The sequence below is a fragment of the Physeter macrocephalus genome, chromosome 20 (assembly GCF_002837175.3).
Source record: "Physeter macrocephalus isolate SW-GA chromosome 20, ASM283717v5, whole genome shotgun sequence".
In the NCBI taxonomy this organism is placed as follows: domain Eukaryota; kingdom Metazoa; phylum Chordata; class Mammalia; order Artiodactyla; family Physeteridae; genus Physeter; species Physeter macrocephalus.
The window spans coordinates 15994623-16019521 of record NC_041233.1 but is presented as its reverse complement, the minus strand read 5'-3'; the positions used below and the strand labels follow the sequence as shown (position 1 = coordinate 16019521).

Genomic DNA, 24899 nt, shown 5'->3' with positions numbered 1-24899 from the left:
GAATCTACCCTGGTTGTGGGAGAAATAGAGGATGCCCCTGTCCTTAGAATAGGTGACCCCCTAAGTTGTCTCAGGATGAATATAAATTAGCTAAGCCACTAAGACAGCAGGGCTGGTTAAGTGCATGAGATGCAGTGAATAAGCAGAATGGGTGTTGGATGGTCCACTTGCATAAACTCTAACCATACCTACCTTTCCTGTGAAGGTGGAATGGTGACTAGTCAGAGACATTTTAACAGTTTTTTAGTTGAGTCAACCATGTGATTGACTTCAACCCTCATTGTCCATTTGGAGTAGAGGTATAACGGGCATTTGTTTAAAAGAAGTTAACAGTTAAAACCATTTTAACCATTTAAGTGTACAATTCAGTGGCATTAAGTACATTCACAGTGTTGTACAGCCATCGCCACTGTCCATTTTCAGAACTTTTTCATCATCCCAAATAGAAACTCTTCCTTCATTAAGCAATAACTCCCCATTTCCCGGTATCCTCTTCTTCCCAGCCCCTGGTAACTTCTCTGTTCTTGGTCTCTACTTTCTTTGCCTATTCTAAATACCTCATATAAATGGAATCCTACAATATTTGTCCTTTTTGTGACTGACTTATTTCACTTAATAGTTTGTCTTTAAGATTCACCTGTGTAGCATATGTCAGCAGTTCATTCCTTTTTATGGCTGAATAATATTCCATTGTATGTATTTGCTGCATTTTGTTTATCCATTCATATGTTGATGGACATTTGGGTTGTTTCCACCTCTTAACTGTTGTGAATAATGCTGCTGTGAACAATGGTGTACAAGTGTTTGAGTCCCACCTTTCACTTCTTATGGGTGTATACCTAAGAATGGGATTGCTAGAGCATATGGAAATTTATGTTTTACTTTTTGAGGAACAGCCAAACAGTTTTCCACAGGCTCTGCACCATTTTACATCCCCACCAACAGGGTTCCAGTTTCTCTATATCTGTGAGAACACTTGTTATTTTTCATTTCCTTAATAGTAGCTATTCATTGCCTATGCTTTTAAAAGTATACTGTTCTGCTTAACTGTTGTCAGTGTTTGGAGATAATTCCTGTCATTAAATTATTAGGCGTAGACCTGCCTTTTAGAGAAGCTATGTTTTTAAGATGCAAGGGAAAAAGATCAGTGGTTGTTGAAATGTAACATAAAGTCATTTATTTACTGATTTGTGCCAGTTACTTTGCTAGCTACTGGGGATTTAAAGACGGATAAAATACTTGGTTCTCTTTCAGGCCAGGGGGAGAGATTTAAGTATAATTATGGCAACATGCTAAAAGTTCTAAAGTAGAGGTATGTTTATAGTGTTCTGTACTGTGGAATCAACTGATGTAGTAATACCAGCGATTTGCCTGTTTCTCTTTTTTTGGTTTTACTTTTTCTTAGAAGGCTAGGGTTTAGAAGATGGGAAAGAGATAAGCAAAGCTAATAATGTTTCACAATAGGGTACCTTATTAGGATTCTCCAGGGAAACAAAACCATAGGGTATGTGTGTGTATACAAATATGTGTGTAGAGAGAAAGGGGATGGGGGAGGAGTTTTAAGGAATTGACTCCTGCACTTGTGGGGGCTAGGGATTCTGAAATACACAGGACACACCCACAGTGGAAATTCTGGCAGGAGTTGATGTTGACTCTGAAGGCAGAATGCTTTCCTCTTTGGAGGACCTCATTCTTTTTTCTTAAGGCCTTCAACTGATAGAATGAAGCCCATGCACATTGTGGAGGGTAATCTGCTTTACTCAAAGTCTTCTTCTGCTTGAAAAATACCTTCACAGCAACATCTAGACTGATGTTTGACCAAACAACTGGGCACCATAGTCTACCCAAATTGATAAGTAAAATTAACAGTCACAGATACTATTTGGTTCTTTGTTTTATAGTGAATTGTAGGATGGTAGGCATTTCTGGCTTTCCAACAGTTAAATGCCTTTAGCACCTCTTCCTAGTTATCATGTTAATGGGAAAAAACATCTCCACACAGTTCCAGTGCCCTCTGCCACTTTATTTAGAGCTTAGAAGTGGTCAGCAAGCATTGGCCTGCCAGATTCTCTGAGCACCCAAAAGGTGAAGAGGCATCATTCCTTTCTCAGTGTTACAAAGCTCTGCCTCCTCTTGAGTCTTGATACTGTGAGGTTTTTGTCCTGGCTAGTCATAATCCTCTACCAATTCAGTCTCATTCCAGACCAAATTCTTATATCACTCACACGTTCTCGGAGATCTTTAGACCTAGTTATTTGATAAACGTTATTAATTTTAAATGGTTAATATCTTTCCATCGTATTTGTACTTATATAGGGATACCTATATATTGCAAATCTATAAGTATGTAAAATAATAAGGCATTTAAAAATTATATTTATCCAGTGCTTCTCTTGATGTTCTTTGCCTGGAAGTCAGGTACTCTACATAGAAATGACATGTTATTGTTTCCGGTTAATAACCCTTCTCCCGAGCTTCCCTGGTGGCGCAGTCGTTGAGAGTCCGCCTGCCGATGCAGGGGATGCGGGTTCGTGCCCCAGTCCGGGAAGATCCCACATGCCGCGGAGTGGCTAGGCCCGTGAGCCATGGCCGCTGAACCTGCGCGTCCGGAGCCTGTGCTCTGCAGCAGGAGAGGCCACAACAGTGAGAGGAGAGGCCCGCGTACCGAAAACAAACAAACAAACAAAAAAACCCTTCGCCCCTCTGCCATTTGTAGAGTAGCCATTTGGGGAAATAGAAAATTCTGTATAACGTGGATGAGTAAGGCCTGGATATATAAGACCTCCTCATGTAGAGTCTTCAAGCTTAAAGGCCTTTAAGACATTATACAGTATGTGGTCTTCCAAAAATGCAGTATCTGAAGGACCTCAGAAGGATGAGGTTTTATCTTGTTTCTCCCACATTCACTCCTATTTTCAAGGAATTAAGTTCCATCATATATTAACAATTCATTCCAACGCTTAACAAAGCCCATTGTTGAGAAATTTTCTTAAAGTTTATTGCATTTATGTCATATCAGTTAGGCACAGTTGTATCAGTTGGAAGCGTCTAACTGGCATGTTGTTAATGTTGCAAAGGATTGTGATGCCCTATTCTGGCCAGGGGTGTGTAGTTAATTAATGATGTTCCCTACCAGCACTGTAAAGGAGCAGGCTGAACTACTAATTAGTTTTTATTGATCTTGATCACTACAAGGTATCTCTTTCCCATTCTGTCTTGTTCCACATTATAGGTATAAATACACCTTTGTACTTAAATTTTTTATTAGTTCAGTTTGAATGATGGCACAGCTTGGTAGCTCTGCCTTTTGCCCCAAACTCCAAGGACTTAACAGTGTCTGATTAGTGCAAATATTATTAAAATCATAAATAGTTTACAAATTAATCCAATGAAAAAATAGAGAAGAATGAAAATCAGCGCACAACAGTTGAAAGCATAAGTTGCCAAGTTTATTGAGATTCTGTTTTAAGATATCTAGTCATATACGTAAGTACACATATATAAAATTTATATTCTTAGGGAATTTTGGCTCTTTGAAGGGAGGCAAAAGTTTACGTCTATTAAAATATCAGAATTTGGTAGTAGAGCAGGCCAGCTCCGACTCAGATCCCAGCTCTGCTGCTTCCTGTCTGAAATATTAAGCAAGGCATATAAGCACTTAACCATTTTTTATTTTTTCATCTTTAAAGTTAGCTATGTAATACCTGTTTCATGATAGTGTTGCCATTGTCTGTGAGGTAATGTGTAGGAAAAAACTTTGTACCCTATAAAATTTTTGTGATAAATAGAATAAATATGATAGGAGTTCAGAATATAAATAGGTCTGGTTGGGTAAATCTCAGTTCATGATACGTGTAGCTTCATGAAGCCTATTCAAAGTGATTGTTTTTTAAACCTTCAGCACAAAATAGATGTCATTCACAGACCTTACCACCTCACCAGTGGTCACATAATTGGCAGTGGTCACATAATTGGTGAATTTCCTACATTCTCCTAGTTTTCTCTTCATTTTATTTCCAGCCAAGATATCTCTCCTGTGATACATTGTTTCAGTCATTCTTAACCACCACCTTAACTCTCTTATGACTTTGTCTTTCTGTCACATCTACCTTTTAATTTCTTATCTTGGAATAGTCCTATTTATTTTCTCCACTCTTACCCCATGAAAATGTGCTGCCCATTATTGGTGGCCACTAGTCATATGTGGCTATTTAAATTTAAATTAAGCAAAAGTAAATTAATTAATTTATTTTTTCATTTATTTATTCCTCTCCCTCTTTCCCCGCCCCTCTCCCCCCCCCCCCCCCCCCCCCGTGGCCCCTGCATTGGGAGCGTGGAGTCTTCACCATTAGACTGGCAGGGAAGTCCCAAGCAAAAGTAAATTTAAAAATTCAGTTCCACTTCCACAAAACTAACGTTAATGTTAAGATCACTAATAATCTCTTAAATATCAAACATATTATTCTAGTCCCCATTCCTATCCTACTGGACCGTTGCATTTAACACTGAGGATCACTGTCTTGGATACTCTTTTATTCTTAACTGCTTCTGTGACATCTCTTTTCAGGTTTCCCTGAAAAGATTTCTGCAGTTTTAATGGTGGATGGTTTTCCACAGTCTTCCTTTTTGGTGTTTTCTCTTTTCACTACTCATCCTAAGCAGTGTCATATTTCCAGTTGCTTTCACTGTCATTTAAAAACCCTGTCTTCTGAATCTTTAACTCTAGTCCAGACTTCCTTGCTACACTGTCATTCATTTAACATCTTTATTTAGCATCTTCTATGTGCCTGGCATTGTTTAGACAAAAATTTGTGTCCCCTTGGAGCTTAAATTCTAGAAGAGGCACAGTAGATAATAAATATAGTAATAAGTAAGTGGTACAGTATGATAGATGGTTTAATTACTGCTAGGCCAAAAGGAAAAGTAAAGCAAAGTAAGAGCAATTAGGCATGGAGAACGGAGAGGCAGGCTAGAGTATTGTGGTCCCTGTGGATGTCATTGAGAAGGTGAAACCCATATTTTCTACTGCCGACTGTGTTAAAGTTTCAGCACTCAAACCTTGTCTTTCTTCCTAATCATTCTGTATCCTGGCTAACGGTGTAACTGTATCTACCCGGTTTTGTTACTCAAATCAACATCCGGGAGTGTTTTAGGTTCCTCTCTTGCCCTTGTTGACCTCCAAAAATAGCTTAACATTGCATATGTCCATCCCATCCTCCTCATCTCTGTTGTAAGGCTTCCATCCTCATTTGGCTAGACTATTAGAGAGCTCTCCAAGTAGGGTCTTTCTGCTCACCTACTCCCTTGTCCTCATTCAATCTATGTCATTGTACTTAGAGTTCTCCACATAGGCCATACTGTTTCATCTGTCTGTGTCTATGTCTGCACATGCATTTCATTCACCCTGTCTTAAAAGCCCTTCTTTTCTGCTCTACCATAGCCTGGTAGGTGCCCTTGCGTTCTTGAAGTTTCAGCTCAAGAATCTAGGTACCCATCCATGCTTTCCTCAAGTCCCAACTCAGATATCCTTTTCTGTGATACCTTTCCTGATGTACCTAACTGGATTATCTTTCCCCACCTTCTTTTTCTCACCTCTGTATTATATGTAAAACTGTTTAATCTGTATTGCAGTGATTTGTGTATTAGTCTCTGTTCCTACAGGCTATAAGATCCTCAAGGGCAGAAACTCTTGTATGTATTGCCAGTCTCCTAGCATAGTAATTTTATACTTGGCATTCAAAAATCTTGTTGAATGAAATATATTTCTAATATGTTTAACTCAAAGGAGGAGCTCTTAGCCCACACTTACAGACTGTTTCAAACATAATTCCAACAAATTATCTAATCTGGTTTCCTCTACCACAGCAAATGAAAGGTCAAAATCAGAATTTTAAAAAGTATGATGATGGTAGATTGGGAGCTTGATAGCACAAGAGGTTACCAAAGAAACTAAAACGTAGTTACAACTCAAATTTTGTCTTTCTGGGACAGTTTGGTGTAGAGGCAATAATCCTTTATATCAATTGATAATTATGACTATATCATAACATAGTAATCAATAATGATATCTGTGAGTATTGACAAAAAGCTACAATTGTGTTTAATATGTTATTTAATGAAGGAACTCTAGAAATATTTTCAGAATTAGTAGGATTTTGATAAATTTTCTTATTTCTGTAAGTTATTTTAAAAACTAGCCCTCTTTTGGATATAAATTGTAATAAGCATTTGGCATGTCTCATTCAGTATATGTTCTCTTTTTTCTAATTAGATTTTCTAAGTAAGTTAAACTTACCCTTTTAGGAATAGCAAAGCAGTGATTGGAAATCTTGGTAAAGTACATTATGCATACTATCTTCCTTAACAGCCCTAGGTAATTAAGATGTTCTTGTATTTTGATACTTTTGAGTTGTAGTTTTAACTCCCTCCTTTTCTCTGAATAACTTAACACATTTGTCATGTATTTGCATTTGCTCTAGGCTCAATGAGAGGAACAAATACTTAACTTGGGGTCACATGATAAAAGACTAAGTCACTTGGAAGATCCAAGTCTGTCAAGTTACAGGACTTGTTGATTATTTCAACTTGGACTAGATTGTATTAATTCTTTCTGAGGAAAGAAAAGTGTGGTATAATAGGTCTCAAGTTTATAGGTTTATCATTTCCATGGCAGTATATTGGAAATAGTGAAAATCAGCCCCAGAACGTGTATGGCATGGTATTAATTTTAAAATTATATCATTTGCATTTTATACTTTAAAAATAAATGTTCACTCTGTATGATCAGAATAGTCGTTGACTAGGAATTACTTTTAGTAGATTACTTTCCAAAAAAATAGTATGCAAGCATATAATTTTATTTCCTTCTTAGGCTGAGCTCCTTCTCTCCCTCTTCACAAGGTAGGGTGAGACTGCCATAGGTGGAGGGCTCATCACGAGCAAGGAAGTTGCTTTTTTGTTGTTTTATTTTCTTAAACTTGGGCTGTTCTGAAAGAATATTTTCAGTTGCTCCTTTGGAAAACATTAACAGTTCTCAGGCCTTCCTGAGTTTGTTCAGTTTGTAAGTTTGAGGAAACTGCAGTTAGTAAATTGTGGTTGGCAGATGCTGTAAGCAGGTGACTCAATAGGTTGAACTCATGATGACTCAACTGTGTAAAAACCATGCTTTTAAATAGCTTGAAAGAAAAATTGTCTTCCAGACTTTTGAACTGCCATGAAAAGTTCAAAACTGTTATTAAAGATACCACGAAGAATATTAACATGTGGCTTTAGAAGGAAACACATTTCCCTTCAAGTGGTTTTAAAAGTTTTACTTAATTGTTGTTCTGATTTTTGCTCTGTGGTAATTCTGAGAGGCAAGGACACTTAGCAAGTTGTAGTTTAAAATGCAGAAATATTACAAGTCTGCATAAAGTGTATTCAGGAGAATATTTTTAAAAGGTCAGTTTCATTCAGTTGGGAGATTAGCAGAGAAACCCAAATGGTTATTGTTTTTAATTAATATAGTAAAAGTAATCTAGTTAGCTTTTTCTTTAACCTTGGTATAACTGAACAAATAAAAATAATGCAACATAAGTAGTCGCTTTCTTATGAATTGATGTAATAGGATGTTTATATTAATATAGTTTATCCCATTCCAAAATCCCATCTGAGATCTGATAAGTTACTTATCTGATAAATTATAGTTTTTGTTGTTTATGATATCCATTCCAAGTTTTGGAATACTGTATGCCTGTGAACTGACTTTATCTTAGCAAACATCATTTTCCATATTTAACAATAAAATAATTTGGTTAATTGGGTTTCCTTTCACTTTCTGTGGTCATGTCACTAATATCATAAGTAAAATATTGAAAACGCAGTAGAGAGTATTCAGATTTTTAATTCTGCCAGTGCATGGGTTGGAAAAAGGTTGTGGGAAGGGCTTTGACATTATGCAGACCCTTGCTAATTTAGCTTCCAGCCATGTGATTTGGGGTCAAATTACTTAATCTTTGAATGTTTCTTCATCTATAATATGGAGAGAATAATATCAGACTAGCAAAGGGTTTGTTAGGATTAGATGAGGTTAACATTTGTGAAGTGTTAACCTCTTCTGTCAGTTTAAGTTTTTTTTATTGTTTACAGTGTCAAGTAAATATGCTTATTAAATGGATACTTTTTAAAGGCTGAAAATAGATTCGTTTCATTAATCCTATGCAGTCAGTTTAGGATATATTTAAGCTATGTTGAAACAGGAGGATACCACTCATTTGAATTAACCAGAATCAACCAGGAATTATGAAATTATATATACACAGGACTTATCTATTGCTTTTAATTATGTACAAAATTGTAATATGTTTGTCTTTAAAAAGATTACATATGTGGAGAAGTTTTAAAATTAATCTTTTCTGTTTATATGTCATTAGCTTCTTTCTGTGTCACTGAGTTTGTGCTTACATAATCATTTTACTGACTGTTGTAGTCTATTGTATGAGTATATGATCAACTAAAAAAACTTTTTTCTATTTTAAAACACAGATCTTCCTTGTACATGCATTAATTTGTTTTGTTATTCATTTATTTGCTTAGATTACTCAAAAGTTCAATGTTGGGTAGAAGAGTATGTATTTTAAGATATTAAAACTATGAAAAACCTAATGTACAATGAGAAAGATATTGAGAAATATAGCTTTGGAGTGGATTGTTCAAAGCTTATGCAAAATTTTAATGAGAATACTACCACAAACAGTAATAATCCTATAAAAATAGTAGACTTTAAAAAGACATTTCTAATAAATAAAGTTAGGCAAATACAGTACTTTATCTTTAAGAGAAAGGGGGACGTTTGCTTGATATTAAGAATATGTAAGGAAGAGTTGAGATGGCTGGATTATGGAGTCAAAAATAAAATAAAAGAAAATTGGGGCAGTCTAATCAATATGAACTTCTAAGTCAGCATGCAGTTACATTAAACAAAGAATAATGTGGAATGGATGGCTATCATGTCTAGTGCTGTGTTCAGCTTTATTTTTATACTTAGTATTCAGCTGCTCATACTAGGTAGTGCAAAAATAAATAAATGGTATATGAACCACCAGTACTTCTGTGTTACACTGATATCATTCACCTATTTTCTACAAGTTCTTGTGAGCTAACATGAGTTGCAGAAACGTTCATTGTTTAAAAGAATAGGATGTATAGTCAAACTGCCTTTAAGAAAAGGTTTATTCCTCTCCCATGAATGATGTCGTAAATTTTTTAACTTTTCCAATCTGATTAACAGAAAAACTAATACATTTAAATTTGGTGGTTCTTGAAGATTGGTGAGACAGAGCTTTTTTTTTTTCCTCCAGAGTTTTAGTTTAATGTGGATAAATATAAAAGTGTCCAGTACTCTTGACTCTAAAATATTGATGTTTGGTTTATATACAGGGAATCAGATCCTAAATACATTATAATAATTTAAAATTCTACCTAAAACTTAAAATTTTAGCAATAATGAAAAATCTGGAAATTTTTAGGTTTTATCATATAATGTGTTGTGAAGAATCAAGTCACCAAAATTGACAGTACAAGATTTAGAATTATGTTAGGAACATTTAGAGACAACATAGCATTAATCTTATGTAATTGAGAATATCAGGTAAAATATTTGAAATATATTGATCATTTCTCCCAGTAATATTTGGAGACAATTTTGTGGCAGGATGTGGTGGTGCGTTTTCTTCCTCTTTAACCCTAATCGGTTTCTTTTTCAGAGTGTCACAAGGTCAGCCCTTGGAGGAAGTAGAGAAGCAAAGAAATTACTCTGTATTTGTCTCCCTGTTTGGATCCTCCCCTCCCTTGTTTTTTGTTTGTTTGCTTTTTTTTTTTTTTTTTGGTGGTACGCGGGCCTCTCACTGTTGTGGTCTCTTCCGTTGCGGAGCACAGGCTCGGGACGCGCAGGCCCAGCGGCCATGGCTCACGGGCCTAGCTGCTCCGCGGCATGTGGGATCTTCCCGGACCGGGGCACGAACCCGTATCCCCTGCATCGGCAGGCAGACTCTCAACCACTGCGCCACCAGGAAAGCCCTTGTTTGCTCTTTAAATGAATATCTTTTTTCCCTAGGACATAGTATAAATGAGATTATGTTAAATTACCTTATCATGGAGAAAACACTCAGTTTTCAGTCTTAACTTCAGATATAAGAACCATAGGATTAATGTTGGAACATTGTCTTTAGAAAATCTCTTCTTTTTCAATGCATGTTCCTATTTTTACCTTACTATGGAGTCCAGAGAAGTGGACAGTACCAACCTCTGTATATGAGTATAATTCTCATTGACCCAAAGGAGTAAATCTTATCTTTCAAAGTGGGTAATTTTTCTACAGTAAAATCAAGTCATTATTATATTTGGAGAGCTAAACATGGTACAGGAATGTATCAGGGAAATTGATGAAAAACCTTAAAAAATGAAAGCCTGTGAAAGCCTTAAAAAATGATTTATCTTAAAATATTTTTTCTCTGATAATGGAAAGGATTTGGTAATTGTTGTATTTTCCTATGCTTATGAATATACAGCCATCTATGGAAATAGAGTTTGCAGTCAATTTGCCAATGAATTGCATTGCATTGATTAGAAGGTTTTGATCTTCCTTTGTAATAGTATTTTATTTGTTCTTTCAAATCATGGGTAGGCAGTGACCACAGGCCAAATCAAACCCACTTCCCATTTTTTATAAGGCCTTTTACATTTTTAAACTGTTGAAAAAAACTCAAGAAGAATAATGTCATGACACCTGAACAATCTGTGAAATTCAGATTTCATATAATGCCAATAAACAAACTTCCATGCCCATTCATTTATATATTGTTTATGGTATTGTTTGGCTGCTTTTGGCACTACAGTAGCAGAATTGAGCCGTTGTGACAGAGATGTTATGACCTGCAAAGCCTAATGTTTTTACTCTTCGGCCTTTTAGAGGAAAAGTTTGCCAACTCTTGCTTTAAATCTTGAAAAATATGGAAGCCCTCAGTGGTAGTTGCATTTAATTAAACTGCAGATGGTTTAGACAACTGTGCTTTTTGAAGACCTCTATGGTAACTCTCAGACTTAATAAGTTTCCTATCTTAGTAAAGCCTTATTAACAAAGTGGGTTCTTTTATAAGTTATACAAGAATTGGCATAATAGCAATTGGCGTCACTCTTGACCTATATGGACCTAACATTCATGTTTTTCACTGTTGTCTAGCAACCCCAGGGATTTAAGGACAGGCAGTCATTTGTAGTTTTGCTGAAGCATGAATTTAAATAATGACTGTGCCAGAGTGGTGTGGCAAAGCATGTTCAGTCACCCAACCTGACATTTCAAGATACAGATAGTTTCTTTTATGATAACTCTTATAAAAATATAATCAACTGTGATTTTTATAGGGGAATTTATGTAATATAATTGCATTTAAATTGTCACCACAGAGGTCAAGGGCTTTATTGCAGGAGGAAAAATATTCTAAGACATACTCAGTATCAGTTTGAAAGCAGGCATTAGGTCATTGTCCATCAGATATTGTCCAAAGGGAGAGAAACTGCTCCAGTTTTATATTTCTTGTATCCTAAAGTAAAAGTCATCAGTTAAGACTTTAGAGCAAATCTCTTAAAATTATTAAGCCAGTCAACTCAGTCATCTTGATAGAAACTAACAACTGGTATATTATTACCTATTTCATGCCCCTGCTGGCTCTTCAGTCAGTATTTAAATCCGGAGGATGTGTAACAAAGAAAATATTTGTTGAAATAGTAAGGAGCACTTGATTATGGTAAGACACATTGTTCTTTATTATCTTAGAAAATGTGTTACATATACTTAGAGTGCTGTAATAATATTGCTATTCATTAAACCTAGTCAGGCATATCTGAATATTTTAGTACTAAGATCTTATTTTATTTTATTTTATTTTATTTTATTTTTGCGGTACACTGCCCTCTTACTGCCATGGCCTCTCCCGTTGCGGAGCACAGGCTCCGGACGCTCAGGCTCAGCGGCCATGGCTCACGGGCCCAGCCGCTCCGCGGCATGTGGGTCCCCCGGACCTGGGCACGAACCCCTGTCCCCTGCATCGGCAGGCGGACTCTCAACCACTGCGCCACCAGGGAAGCCCAAGATCTTATTTTTTATGTTATTGTACTTGTTACTGTTTCCCTTTGAACTGGGATGAAGTAGAGAATTGCTTGAAAATTAGGTTAGTACAGTAATCTTACTGTCACAGTACAGATTCCAACCTGATTTTAACTTCTATATTGATATTTTGAGGAATGCTGCTTTTTGATTTCATCATATTCTTCTGTACGTACGAGAAAAAGTCTGTATTTTGATCATCGCAGATGATCAGATGATCAGTTTTTAATTCAGGGTGGTGTTTAACCTAGAAGCACAGCATTTGGGAATTTGTAGGTCATGACTAAGTCACGTTGCCAAAGTGATTTGTCTTCTCTTTTATGCTTTCTGATTATAAGATTGCATGAGTTTAACATCCTAAGTCTTTTCTGTTTGATGAGTGTTAGACTCTTTTGATATGCGGAATTTCACATAGCCAATGAGGTTGTAGAATGATAACTTCCACCTAATGTTAATGTCTTTTGACCCATTCTGACTTAAGATAATGTTACCTTCATCTCTTCCATATAACGTAAAGAAATGTGTCAAATTTTGAAAGTTAGTGACAGAAAATAGTTTATTATTTATGCCTCTTCATTGTACTAGTTCAAGAGAAGCAGAGAACAGATGAAAAGAGACTGAGCTTTAGAGTCGCAGAACTAGATTCAAATGCTAGGTCTCTCCATCACATCCGGACTTTAACCATGGACCTCTCTGTGTATAGCATGTAAAAGGGGTATAATAATCACAGCTTTACAAAAATTGATAGTATGGAAAGCACCCGATGTCATATCTGTCATAGTAAATGCACAACCATGTTAGCTGTTTTTCTTTATTATTCTTTACATTAAGGTGCCACTAATGTTCAATTAAAGCTAATCTTTGTCTTTGCAAAAGGAGGAAAAGCACAGCACACAAGTGAACAATAAATATAGTCCAGAACTTCACTTAAGGCATCGTTTAGCACTTTTCCATGTTTTCTATGTTTCGTACAGCAGATCTTGCTGAACTGATTTTTTTCCCCATTAGTCATTTGCTGGAGGTTATAACTAGCAATGTAATTAATACATTGGATGGAGTTTATGGAGAAGAGAAGATTCACAGAGAGTGCTTATTCCTTCACTACATGGGTGATTTGGGGGTGGGGATTAATGAATACATATAATTTTAGTTATACAGTATGAAATTGCGGGGGATTACAGTTAATGAAAAGTACGGTGCAGGTAAATTGTTTTTAATCTCGTACAAGCTCAAGGCATAGTTTGTTTGTTAGTTGCATTCTGTGAAAGATAGTAAGCATTCATAACTAGTTTTTCATTAACAGATGCTCTTCTCTGTGAGTCTGCCTTATAGCCTTGTATCTGATTTTTTACACTTTCACAACATTATTCAGGTAAATAAATCGGGGAAAAAACCTCATTTGGCTACCTGCTAACAACTCTTAACAGGATTTGATCGTTTAGCCTTTTGTGAGCCTCTTTAAAATGGGAACGATGACCACAACTCAACAGAAATACCTCTAACTTACAAAGCACTTTATGTAGAGGAAGACTTCAGCAACAATATGATGATCATAATCAGGCATTGTATTGGGATAATTTTCATGGGTTTTAATTAATTTTGTGTAATGCAAGTCAGTCAGTACCACGGTTAATTTAGAATTGAACGTGTTAAAAGACTAGTTTCTGTAAATTTTTAAAAATCTTATTATAAAAATGTACTCATTAATATGAAAAGAGATATTATTAACCCTGCTTTATAGATGAGGAAATTGATACATAGAAATTTGAACTTACGTAAGGTTATTTCAGTGAGTAGACTGATATTATCAGCTTTTAATGGTATGCTTTTTTTTCCCTAGAAATGAGCGGGTCGTTGGTGAGAAGATACTTGTGGTCTAAGGATCTTGGAAATGTAGCTCATTATTTTAACCTGTTGAATAAATAAAATATAAATGTTGAGCAAATTTTACCTCTCAATAGCTTTAGTTATAAAATTTCAATACAGGGAACTGGATTTATAAATCATCCCTGTACTTGTCTGCAGTGTAATGGCAGCGCTGCTCTTACTCCTCCCCACGCCCGCCCCGGATATACAGGCTTGGGAGCAGTACACTATAGGAAATTTGATATAAGTCAGCTGTGACACCCATGTGATTGTAGATTGCACTTTTCTAGACAAGTACCTATCTTCTTCGAGCCAGTTAAATGTCTAGAGTAAGAGTAAGAAGAACAACTGTGATAAAGTTGGGTGTTGAGACTAGAGAAGACTCAGGTTGTGGAAACATAAAGCCAGAATTCAAATGTTTGAAGGACTGTCAGGTAGGAAAGTGATTAGGCTTGTGTTTGACTCCAAGGAGTTAAGCTTGGACCTGTGTATGGAAGTTAAAGTGAGAAAGATGTTAAAAGAACTTGGCATCTGTCAGAACTGTCTGGAAATGGTAGTGGTTTTCCTTGGGAAATAGAAAGTTTCCTGTGTTTTGTCTGTTATGGACTAGACTGTCACCTGGTGTGCATCAAGAGGGTTAGAGTCTGACCATGTATTTTCTGTTACTCAAATAATGAGATTAACTGAGTGTGCAGTGTATTATTAAAGTGGAGTGGAGAAAAGGGATTGCTAGGAAGTTTCTTTACGAAAAGGAAGATAATGTATGCATGGGCCTCCCCTGCCCCCCGCCACCCAAATGACAGATTTTAACTACTTTTTGCATAACACTTTTCCACTCTAGTATTTCCTTCTACTATAAAGCGGCATTTCTTTATATTTTACAAGGAGAACATAGTTGATAAGTGTAAAGGCCTTTACTTCTGTTTGTTGGTGTTCACTAAGTATAAACGAAATATCAGAGTGTTTACCGCAATGTTATTCCAAGAATACAGAGTAGTTCCTTAAAGCAGTGATGAGATGAGAAGGAAAGTGCTTTACTTGGATAAACTTTAGAAAAGAATGAAGTTTGACCTGCTTGATTTAGGGATTCTTTGTACTCTTCAGCCGCTTTTTGGCTTTTCTGTATTGCCAAATTATTTTTATTCACCAGATAAAAGTCCCTTCATGTAGCTCCTTTCTGTTCACTGGTTTCCATGATCTGCTAGTCCACTTTTAAAAGGGCCGCCCAATTGACAGTGCTGCTTTGTTGTTCTTCCCAGCTCTACTCTAGGGCTCCTGCCGCTGATCTCAAATGCAGGAGCAGCAGAGGTGCTTTGAGAGAGAACAGAATGTCAAAGAGTCCAGCGGGGGACCAACAGATTGTGGGAAACCATGTGACTGTGTGATTCACATCTCCAAGGAGAGAGAACCGGTTGTTTCTGTGTCTAGATCCACCCTGTTATGAGGATAATACCATCAATAATGTAATTTAAATTGCCTGGATGCTTTGACACTGGCTTGAAAAAATAAAACTTTTAGCAGTGAAGTTACTGGTCAGATGAGTTTGAGTAGAAGTGAATTTGATGACATTTAAATCAGTTTAAATCAAAAGACAGTGGATAATGACTTGTAGTTTAAAACTAATGTTTTAGGTATTATGGGGAGAGGGTAACTCATCTATGTATACATATATTGTCACTAAAATATTCAACTTGATTTGTTTGCTACCAACCTTAGATGACCTGAAGCTATTTGGTTTGTATATTGCTTCTAACAGTGAAACCCTTTAAAAGGTGATTTGTATAAGGCTTGCAGTTGGAAAACTTGTATGAGGCTTTCAGTTAGAAAACAAACAGTTCAAACAGAACAGTTTTAAATGAGTAAATTTCAAGTTTTGTCTTAAGGCATTTTTGTCTTATCATGGATTAATTTCTTAGGCTCCGTTGTTATGTTACTGCTAATGAACTATAACTTATGAATTTGCGTTTTTGTATACATTTAGATCAAGGAATTTTCTTCAGTCCTTAGAACGTTCAGGAGGAAATGTTGGTAGCATTAATGTTAGGACAGTGTAACATGGACCTTTCTTTTAATCTATAATTCTAGGACGACATAGACAGCCTAAACCCAGTTCTCAGGGACAACCCGCAACTTCAGGAAGAAGTGAAAGTCTGGGTAAAGGAACAAAAGGTTCAAGAGATTTTTATGCAAGGTAACTGTTTTGAAGTTATGCATTAATATATATATATATATATTTGGAAGTGGGCAATTTCTCATGTTTGGTTTTGTTGTTCAGTTATATGCAATACAAATAGAAGACCCAGTCTAATATTTTGAGTTATATACAGGCCAGGGAAAATAATAGCAAAATCAGAATAATTTCAATAGGAAATTGGTAACTTCACCAGTTATTGAGCTAATTTCACCACTAATTTGAGCTGAATGCCTGAAATGAAATTATAACCACACAGGTGTTTTGTTAATAGGAAAATTTCCATACTGCAGAATGCTTTAGGTGTGTCCTTCCTGGAGAAGGAAGCATTGTTTGCTGTGGAGGGTTGCCCAAAGCCACAGTTGATTTCCTTTGAAGAATGCTGTTGGTATCTGATAAAAGTGGCCTATTTCAGTTTGCCTTCCTCGGCAATGACCACAATACTAGTCTTAGTTTTGTTTCCTTTTTTTTAGTAAGTTACAGGTTTGTCTTCAAACCATTGAGATTTTATGATTCTTAGTGATTTCTTTTCCTGTCAGTAAAATCATATATTGAAAATGTAAGCTTTTTGTGAAATTGAACTGAAACCGCAACAATATGACGTGGATACATGGAGTATCGATATTTGGTTGAATGTTTTTAAAAAGGAATTTTGTTAAATACCCATGTTTATCTGGACCTCAACTTCCATGCCATTTAATTTAAGCATTGATAGAGATAATCTCAGTTGTGGCTGCCTTTCTTTGTATGGGTTTTTATAGCAGCAGATCATCTACTTTATTAAATTCTTCTTAGGCTAGATATTTTTAAACTTTTAATATGGAGAATTTGAAACATACAGAGAAATAGGCACATGGAAGTTCACCGAAATATTCTATCTCCTGGTTCCAACAACTTAAAATAAAACCTTGGTAGGTTCTGCCCCACCCGTACTCTCATTTATTTCTGTCAATTTTCAGACATTGCTGTGTTCTATTTTTAAACAAAGCCACCATACCATTATTATGCTGAAAAATTAATAGTTCCTTAATACCAAATACTGAATACTCAGGTTCAAGTTTCCATTTGTCTCATAAATGTCTTCATTGATTTTTCACAGGATTTATTTTTATGTTATTTATTTATTTTTAATCTGGGATCCAAAAAATGTCCACAGATTGAGTAGTGGATATGACCCGTCTGTCTCTTTTTTTCTTCCTTTCCTTTCAATTTATTTATTGAAGAAGCCAGGCTAATATTTTTTTAAAGTAACTTTTTTTTTCTTGTCATATTCTTAGAGGTGAAATCATTGAGGCAGTAATCCTTTCCATCCTAAGCAGAATTACGTGAGACTGACTCCAGATTGTGTGTGGTGGTAGAACAAGACAGTTAAGATGGTGTGCTGACGGGAATTGAAAATTGGTCATATTTGGAGTTATTCTATAAGCTATTACTATATTACATTCAGAAAAAATAATTTGGAGTCTTTTTCTTCCATAGTTAAAAATTCTAAGACTATAGTTTGTATAATAGATTACAGGTATGAATGTGTTTGATTTACAGGTAATATGGAATACTTTCTACAGATGTGTTATTTGATTTATATTTTAGACTGATATTAGCATAGATTTTTTTAAAAACTGTCAAACATTAAATCATTGATTGATATGTTAAATGTCTTAACTGTAGAAGAAAAGGCATCAATCTAGGAATCAGAAAAATAAATTCAGTTCTAGCTCTTTCACTTAAAAATTTATTTAACCTATCAACCTCACTTTCTTAATTTTTATAAACGGAAATATCTGAGAGTTTTTGAATAAGATTCAAAAGATTGAATAAGCATCTACAAATTGTGAAAGCATTTTGTAAATTGTTAATGTATAATACTATCATATTAATAAGGTGCACCAGATCACCCCCCCCACAGTTCTTATTAAACTTTCAAGTATTTGATACCATTTTAGTACCTGTGAATTGAAGAAATTTTTATCTCCATTCTCTTTTAAGACATATTTAAATATATACAGATATATATCTTTTATTATTTAATCATTACCTATTTTCTGAAGGATATCTGTATACATATATCGATATCATTTTAAAAAGTGAGTTTAATCCAAAAGTACACCAATATGGCATTTTAGTATTGTATTTATAAATTCAGTTAACAGTCTCTGCATGTTTTAAGACTTTGGCAGTTTTTCCTGTCACCGGAATCAAAATTTGTAGTTGCTTATGGTAAAGTTTTGGCAACTAGAAGGTTCATACATCAAGTTCCAAATTACTTTTCCATTTCATCCATGAAGTCATGTATGATGTGTGTTTTTTTTAAGGTCCTTATTCCTTGAATGGATACAGAGTGAGAGTATATAGACAAGACTCTGCCACCCAGTGGTTTACTGGCATAATTACTCATCATGATCTCTTCACTCGCACCATGATCGTTATGAATGATCAGGTAAATAGTCCAATTTTTGAAAAGAGATGGTTACAATTCACATATTCCATGGCTCTCCTCCGCCCCCCCCGCCCCCGCCCCGCAATGGATCAGTAGGTTGACACCAAATAATTTTCATCTCTAGGTGCAGTCATGTAATCCTAATAAATTCAAATGTGTCTGATGTTACATAGAGTTCACTTGAGGTCACAGCAAGATAGTGATGCCAAATTTATTTCAACCCTGATAAAATCAGTCCCTGAAATGGAGGCATCAAACTCTTATTTGTTTAGTCTTTTTTTTTTTTTATCAGTAGGTCAGCTAAAACTTTTCTAAAGTCTCAGCTTTTCTGCCCCTCCAGTAATAAAAATATTTCCCAAATGGTTTCTTTTCACGAATGAAAACTTTAATGCACACTGAAGTTCTTTTTACATCATATTCCAGAGTTGGGATGCTCCCTTAAGTTTTATAGCGAATATGGTGAATGTTAAGGATATGAATTTCATAGGGAGTTTTAAGTTAATAGTCTGAAAGTCTTAGTTTCACATCTTTTAAAGCTGTACTGTATTTACCCCCAGAAAATAGATATTTACACCTTCCTACCTGAGTGGATTGTGGAGGGTGTCTGAATAAATAAGAACCCCCTCTATAAACAATGCAGATGCTTTGGTTAAAATTCTAGTCAAAATGCTAAATAAGCTATATCATTTAATTTTATTTAATTTTTTTCCTTAAAAGCTAACAAACTTTGACCTCTCAGTGAAGCACAAAATTGCCTTTAGTTTTTAAAATAGTTCTTTCTTTAACCTGTCTTTAAAATTATTATTCATTTATATGATTTTTGTCCTTTTCTGCTTCCCATGCTCTACCTTCTTCTTCTTCTTCTTTTTTTTTTGGCCACACCATGCAGCTTTCAGGATCTTAGTTCCCCGGCCAGGGATTGAACCCAGGCCCCAGCAGTGAAAGCGCCAAGTCCCAACCACTGGATGCCAGGGAATTGCTGTCATGCTCTACCTTCTTGTTTTACTTTACAGCTGTTTTTTGAAAATTACTTTTTATTTTTGAAATACATTTTATGACTTGGCAATATACTCTTGAATAACTCTAATCCTTATTTTGCAAGGTATACTTGGAACAGATGTATTTCCTTTTTAATTTTTAGTTAGCGTGTGAAACAGTAGCCTTATCTTTAATGGTTAAAGTTGATTTATTGTAAGTCTGACAGTATCTCAAACTGATTTCTAAACATCTCTACTCAGTAAAGAAATTGTACCTAATATCACATTGGCTAGCTGATTGGATTTAATTTTTGTTCTTGTTTTGTGTCATGGATTAGGTACTAGAACCACAGAATGTCGATCCTTCTATGGTTCAAATGACCTTTCTAGATGATGTTGTTCACTCTTTGTTAAAAGGTGAAAATATTGGCATTACATCACGGCGAAGGTCTCGTGCCAGTCAAAATAGCAACACTGTTCACGTATGTATGTTGTTAGTGATGGATTATGGTAAAATATTTTCCCTTAAATTACTTAGGATCAGATAGTTGAACAATCATTGTTAATTGGTTATTTTTAGGGTCATTATACACGTGCCCAAGCAAATAGTCCCAGACCAGCAATGAACTCCCAAGCTGCTGTACCAAAACAGAATTCACACCAGCAACAAAGAAATATTCGTCCAAATAAGAGGAAGGGCTCAGATAGCAGTATTCCAGATGAAGAGAAGATGAAGGAGGAAAAATATGATTATATAGCACGAGGAGGTAGGATCCACCTTTTTTAAAGGGCATGAGAACATATAAAACAAAAATACATTTAAAATATACTTATTTAATATTAATTTGAAAGATAAAACTTCTTTTTTTTAAATCTTTTAGAAAATCCTAAAGGTAAAAACAAGCAGGTGATGAACAAAAGAAGGAAACCTGAGGAGGATGAAAAGAAATTAAATATGAAAAGACTACGAACCGACAATGTTTCAGACTTTTCTGAGAGCAGTGACTCAGAAAATTCAAATAAGAGAATAATAAATAATTCCTCAGAGCAGAAGCCAGAGAATGAGTTGAAAAATAAAAACACTTCAAAGATAAATGGAGAAGACGGAAAATCCCAGAATAATGAGAAGGCAGGAGAAGAGACACTAATAGATAGCCAGCCTCCCTGGGATCAAATACAGGAAGATAAAAAACACGAAGAAACAGAGAAACAGAAGTCTGTTGACTCTCAGATTCAAGAAAAAATGATTATCCGTTCGTCAGAACAGGCCACACTTTCTGATCGTAATTCTAATGATTTGCTTCTTCAGGAACGCAATATGGAGAAAACACACACAGTGGAATTATTACCAAAGGAGAAGTTTGTATCCAGACCACCCACACCAAAATGTGTTATTGATATTACGAATGACATTAATGCAGAAAAGGTGGCTCAGGAAAACTCAAGTATCTTTGGCCTTCAGACACTTCAGAAAATGGATCCTAACGTTAGTGATTCAAAACATTCAGTCACAAATACAAAATACTTGGAAACAGCAAACCAAGATTCTGACCAGAGCTGGGTCAGTGATGTAGTTAAAGTAGATTTAACCCAATCAAATGTTAGGAATGCTTCTTCAGGAAATGAAAACCTGAATATGGAAAAAGAGAAAAATCAGTATGTCTCTTATATATCTTCTCTAAGTGCAGTTTCTGTCACAGAAGATAAGCTGCATAAGCGAAGTCCACCCCCAGAAACTATAAAATTTAAACTTAATACTTCAGTAGATGCTCACAAGACAAAATCCAATCCCTCACCTGAAGTTGTTAAACCTAAAATTAACCATTCCCCTGATTCTGTAAAGTCTAAGTCCACTTTTGCAAACAGCCAAACTGCTGGTGAAAGAAGACTGGCAAATAAGATAGAACATGAGTTATCAAGATGCAGCTTTCATCCGGTTCCTAGTAGAGGCAGCACATTAGAAACTACAAAAAGCCCTCTTATCATTGATAAAAATGAGCATTTCACAGTTTACAGAGATCCTGCACTTGTCGGGTCAGATACAGGAGCTAATCACATTTCACCTTTCTTAAGCCAGCATCCTTTTCCTCTTCATTCTTCGTCCCATAGAACGTGTTTAAACCCAGGCACCCACCACCCTGCCTTGAGTCCCGCACCCCACTTGCTGGCTGGGTCGTCCAGTCAGACCCCACTGCCCGCCATTAGCGCTCACCCTCTGACTGGTGCCCCACACCACTCTGTTCATCCCCCCCATCTACTCCCTGCCGTGCTACCTGGAGTGCCTGCTGCCTCCTTGCTCGGGGGCCACCCACGCCTGGAGACTGCTCATGCCAGCAGCTTGAGCCACTTAGCACTAGCGCACCAGCAACAGCAACAGTTGTTACAGCACCAGTCACCTCACCTTCTTGGACAAGCCCACCCATCTGCTTCATATAATCAGCTTGGACTTTATCCAATTATTTGGCAATATCCAAATGGAACACATGCATACTCAGGACTTGGTCTGCCTTCTTCTAAGTGGGTTCACCCAGAAAATGCAGTTAATGCTGAATCTTCATTAAGGAGGGTAAGTTAAGCTGTGGTTTAACTCATGTCATATATTTATTAATCAACATATGTACAAGTGCTTTTTTCAATATCCCATTAATTTTTTAGATTTCTTATTATAAAATATGCTAGAATTTTTGAAACAGTTATTTTTCTAATTATGATGAAACTTTTGATGCTTAGTAACTTTGGAACTGTAAAGCTAAAATCTCAGAAAAGCCTATTTTTTTAAAAAGCCAATTTAAAGAAGTAAACCTCTTAAGTTGTTTCTAATATACTTAGTCTTCATAACTAATTATGGTATATATCCATAATTATTTTGCTCAGGTAAATTCCTAGAAGTGAAACTTCTGGATATAAAATTTATGTAAAATTGTAAGGCTCTTGATACGTATAATCAAGTTATTCTTAAAAGACAAATTGTTATATTTCCCAGTTAGATACATTATATTGATGTATACTACAAGCTATGACTCTTCTAAGCCCCTAGTTCTCTTCAGGGTGCCGAGGCTGGAGAATCCTGATATTTGGGAGTGAAGTTGGGGCTGAGAGTCTCTCTGCCTGACAAAAGTATTGCTGAAGGTGGGGGACGGGGCTCTTTCTTCTTCCTTCATGCGCTGTGTGGTTTTTCCAGCCAGATTAATTTCCATGCTAAGAAATGGTTGTTGAGGGCATTACCAGCCCCATTCTGAAAACTGGGGGATTGGGTGTCACTGGTAAACTCTAGGAGGCAACTTAATCCTTGGCATGGACCAGGATGCTCTTCAGGTATTCCCCAGAATCTTTCAAAACACATTTTATTTATTTATTTTTATTGTGGGAAAAGCCACAACATTAAATTTATTTAACCATTCTAAAGTGTACAGTTTAGTAGTGTTAAGTATATACACATTGTTGTGCAACAGATATCTGGAACTCTTTAATCTTGCAAATCTGAAACTCTGCCCATGAAACACTAATTCCCCTTCCCCCTAAGTTCTTGATGCCCACCTTTCTACTTTCTGTCTCTGATTGTCTGCTTTAGATACTTCATTTGAGTGGACTCATACAGTATTTCATGTAGCATAATGTCCTCAAAGTTCATCCATGTTGTAGCATGTAACAGGATTTCCTTCTTTTTTAAGCTGAGTAATATTCTGTTATATGTATATAGGTATATACAGGTACCCTTGTAATCTGTATAACTTCAGATTTCTGGATCTTGTAGAATTGAGACCTTATTTTAAACATATATTTGAATGATCCTATGTACATGTATATATATATATTTTTTTTTCTTGTGTGAGGTTTATGTATATTTTTAATCTAAGAAATTTTATAGCAGCATATCTTTGGTGTGATATTGCTTTCGCATTATCTTTTGTTGTTGTTGTTGTGGTACGCGGGCCTCTCACTGTTGTGGCCTCTCCCGTTGCGGAGCACAGGCTCCGGACACGCAGGCTCAGCAGTCATGGCTCACGGACCCAGCCGCGCCGCGGCATGTGGGGTCTTCCCGGGCCGGGGCACGAACCCGTGTCCCCTGCGTCGGCAGGCGGACTCTCAACCACTGCGCCACCAGGGAAGCCGCATTATCATTTTGAGATGTAAAATGTATTCCCTTTGGTAAAACTAAAGGATTGTATTTTCCCAATATCTGATTCAACACAGTATAACTCAACAAAGCATTTTCTGGAAGAATTTCAGTGAGTCATAGTATAGAAACAGTCCATAAGCATGTAATTAGATAGTTGTAAGTCTCAACATAGAGGTCAATGTCACCAGATATTCACTATGAGAAAGGCAGCATGTTGATATTAAAAAAATTAATTTTGTTGTACCTCCACACCTCCAAGTTTAATGGTCCAACAGCATCTATAGCTTATAGTGAAATGGAGTACAAATGGGCCTTGAAAATGTAATTTTCTGCCAAATCTAAATAAATTATGACATTGGAAAAATTATTTTTGACAAAAAAATTGGCAAATAAACTTGATGAAATCTGGTGAAATGTATTTTAGCAACATGTTTTCTGTTTTTTTCTATTAGCAGCATATAGTCTTTTGGTGTTAGAATCTTAGGGAGTCTTAAAAGCTAGGTTCTCTACATCATTTGTAAGTTAAAGGCAATGATTTCAAGATCTGCAATCAGTAAATAAATTTCTGGAAATAACTTTTTTTTTTTGGCAACGCCGCACAGCATGCAGGATATTAGTTCCCCAACCAGGGATCAAACCCATGCCCGCTGCAGTGGAAGTGCAGAGTCCTAACCACTGGACTGCCAGGGAATTCCCTGGAAATAACTGTTTTAATGCTGATTGATTTTTTTTTCATCATATGGAAAAATCCATATAACTATGTTAGTTACTTATTTGTCTGGATGTTTCTCATAAAATACTTAATAAATATACTGCTGTATTAGTATGTCACATACTTCATAAATATACTACTATTAAAGTTCTGCTGTGATACTGTGTTTAGCTTTTTCTAGTAACTGAAGGATGATTTAAAAAAATTTTTTTGATAGAATTCTCCCAGTCCTTGGTTACATCAGCCTACCCCTGTGACCTCAGCAGATGGTATTGGATTACTTAGCCACATTCCTGTCAGACCTTCCAGTGCAGAGCCTCATCGGCCTCTTAAAATTACAGCACATTCCAGTCCACCATTGACAAAATGTTTAGTAGATCATCATAAAGAGTAAGTTCACCAATGCTTAAAACTTGTCTTTTATAGTTTTTCTTAATTCAGTTTATAAATAGAT

General features: G+C 35.9%; 1 protein-coding gene across 11 annotated transcripts in view; it reads left to right on the top strand.

The window, feature by feature from the left end:
* The window catches only part of JMJD1C (jumonji domain containing 1C), a 316570-nt gene that overhangs the window by 250978 nt on the left and 40693 nt on the right, over window positions 1-24899 (top strand). For 10 of the 11 annotated variants that reach the window (XR_003677767.2, XM_055081403.1, XM_024115698.3 and 7 more), the window contains 6 exons: window positions 16094-16199; window positions 18512-18636; window positions 19952-20095; window positions 20194-20380; window positions 20495-22179; window positions 24663-24835. Coding sequence is in view for 10 of the 11 variants with exons in the window: in XM_055081403.1 (XP_054937378.1) it covers window positions 16094-16199; window positions 18512-18636; window positions 19952-20095; window positions 20194-20380; window positions 20495-22179; window positions 24663-24835 (2420 nt within the window). In the remaining variant the exon portion in view is untranslated. Of the gene's footprint in view, window positions 1-15267; window positions 15472-16093; window positions 16200-18511; window positions 18637-19951; window positions 20096-20193; window positions 20381-20494; window positions 22180-24662; window positions 24836-24899 lie in introns of all 11 variants that reach the window. The other variant, XM_007121519.4, reaches the window with a different exon arrangement.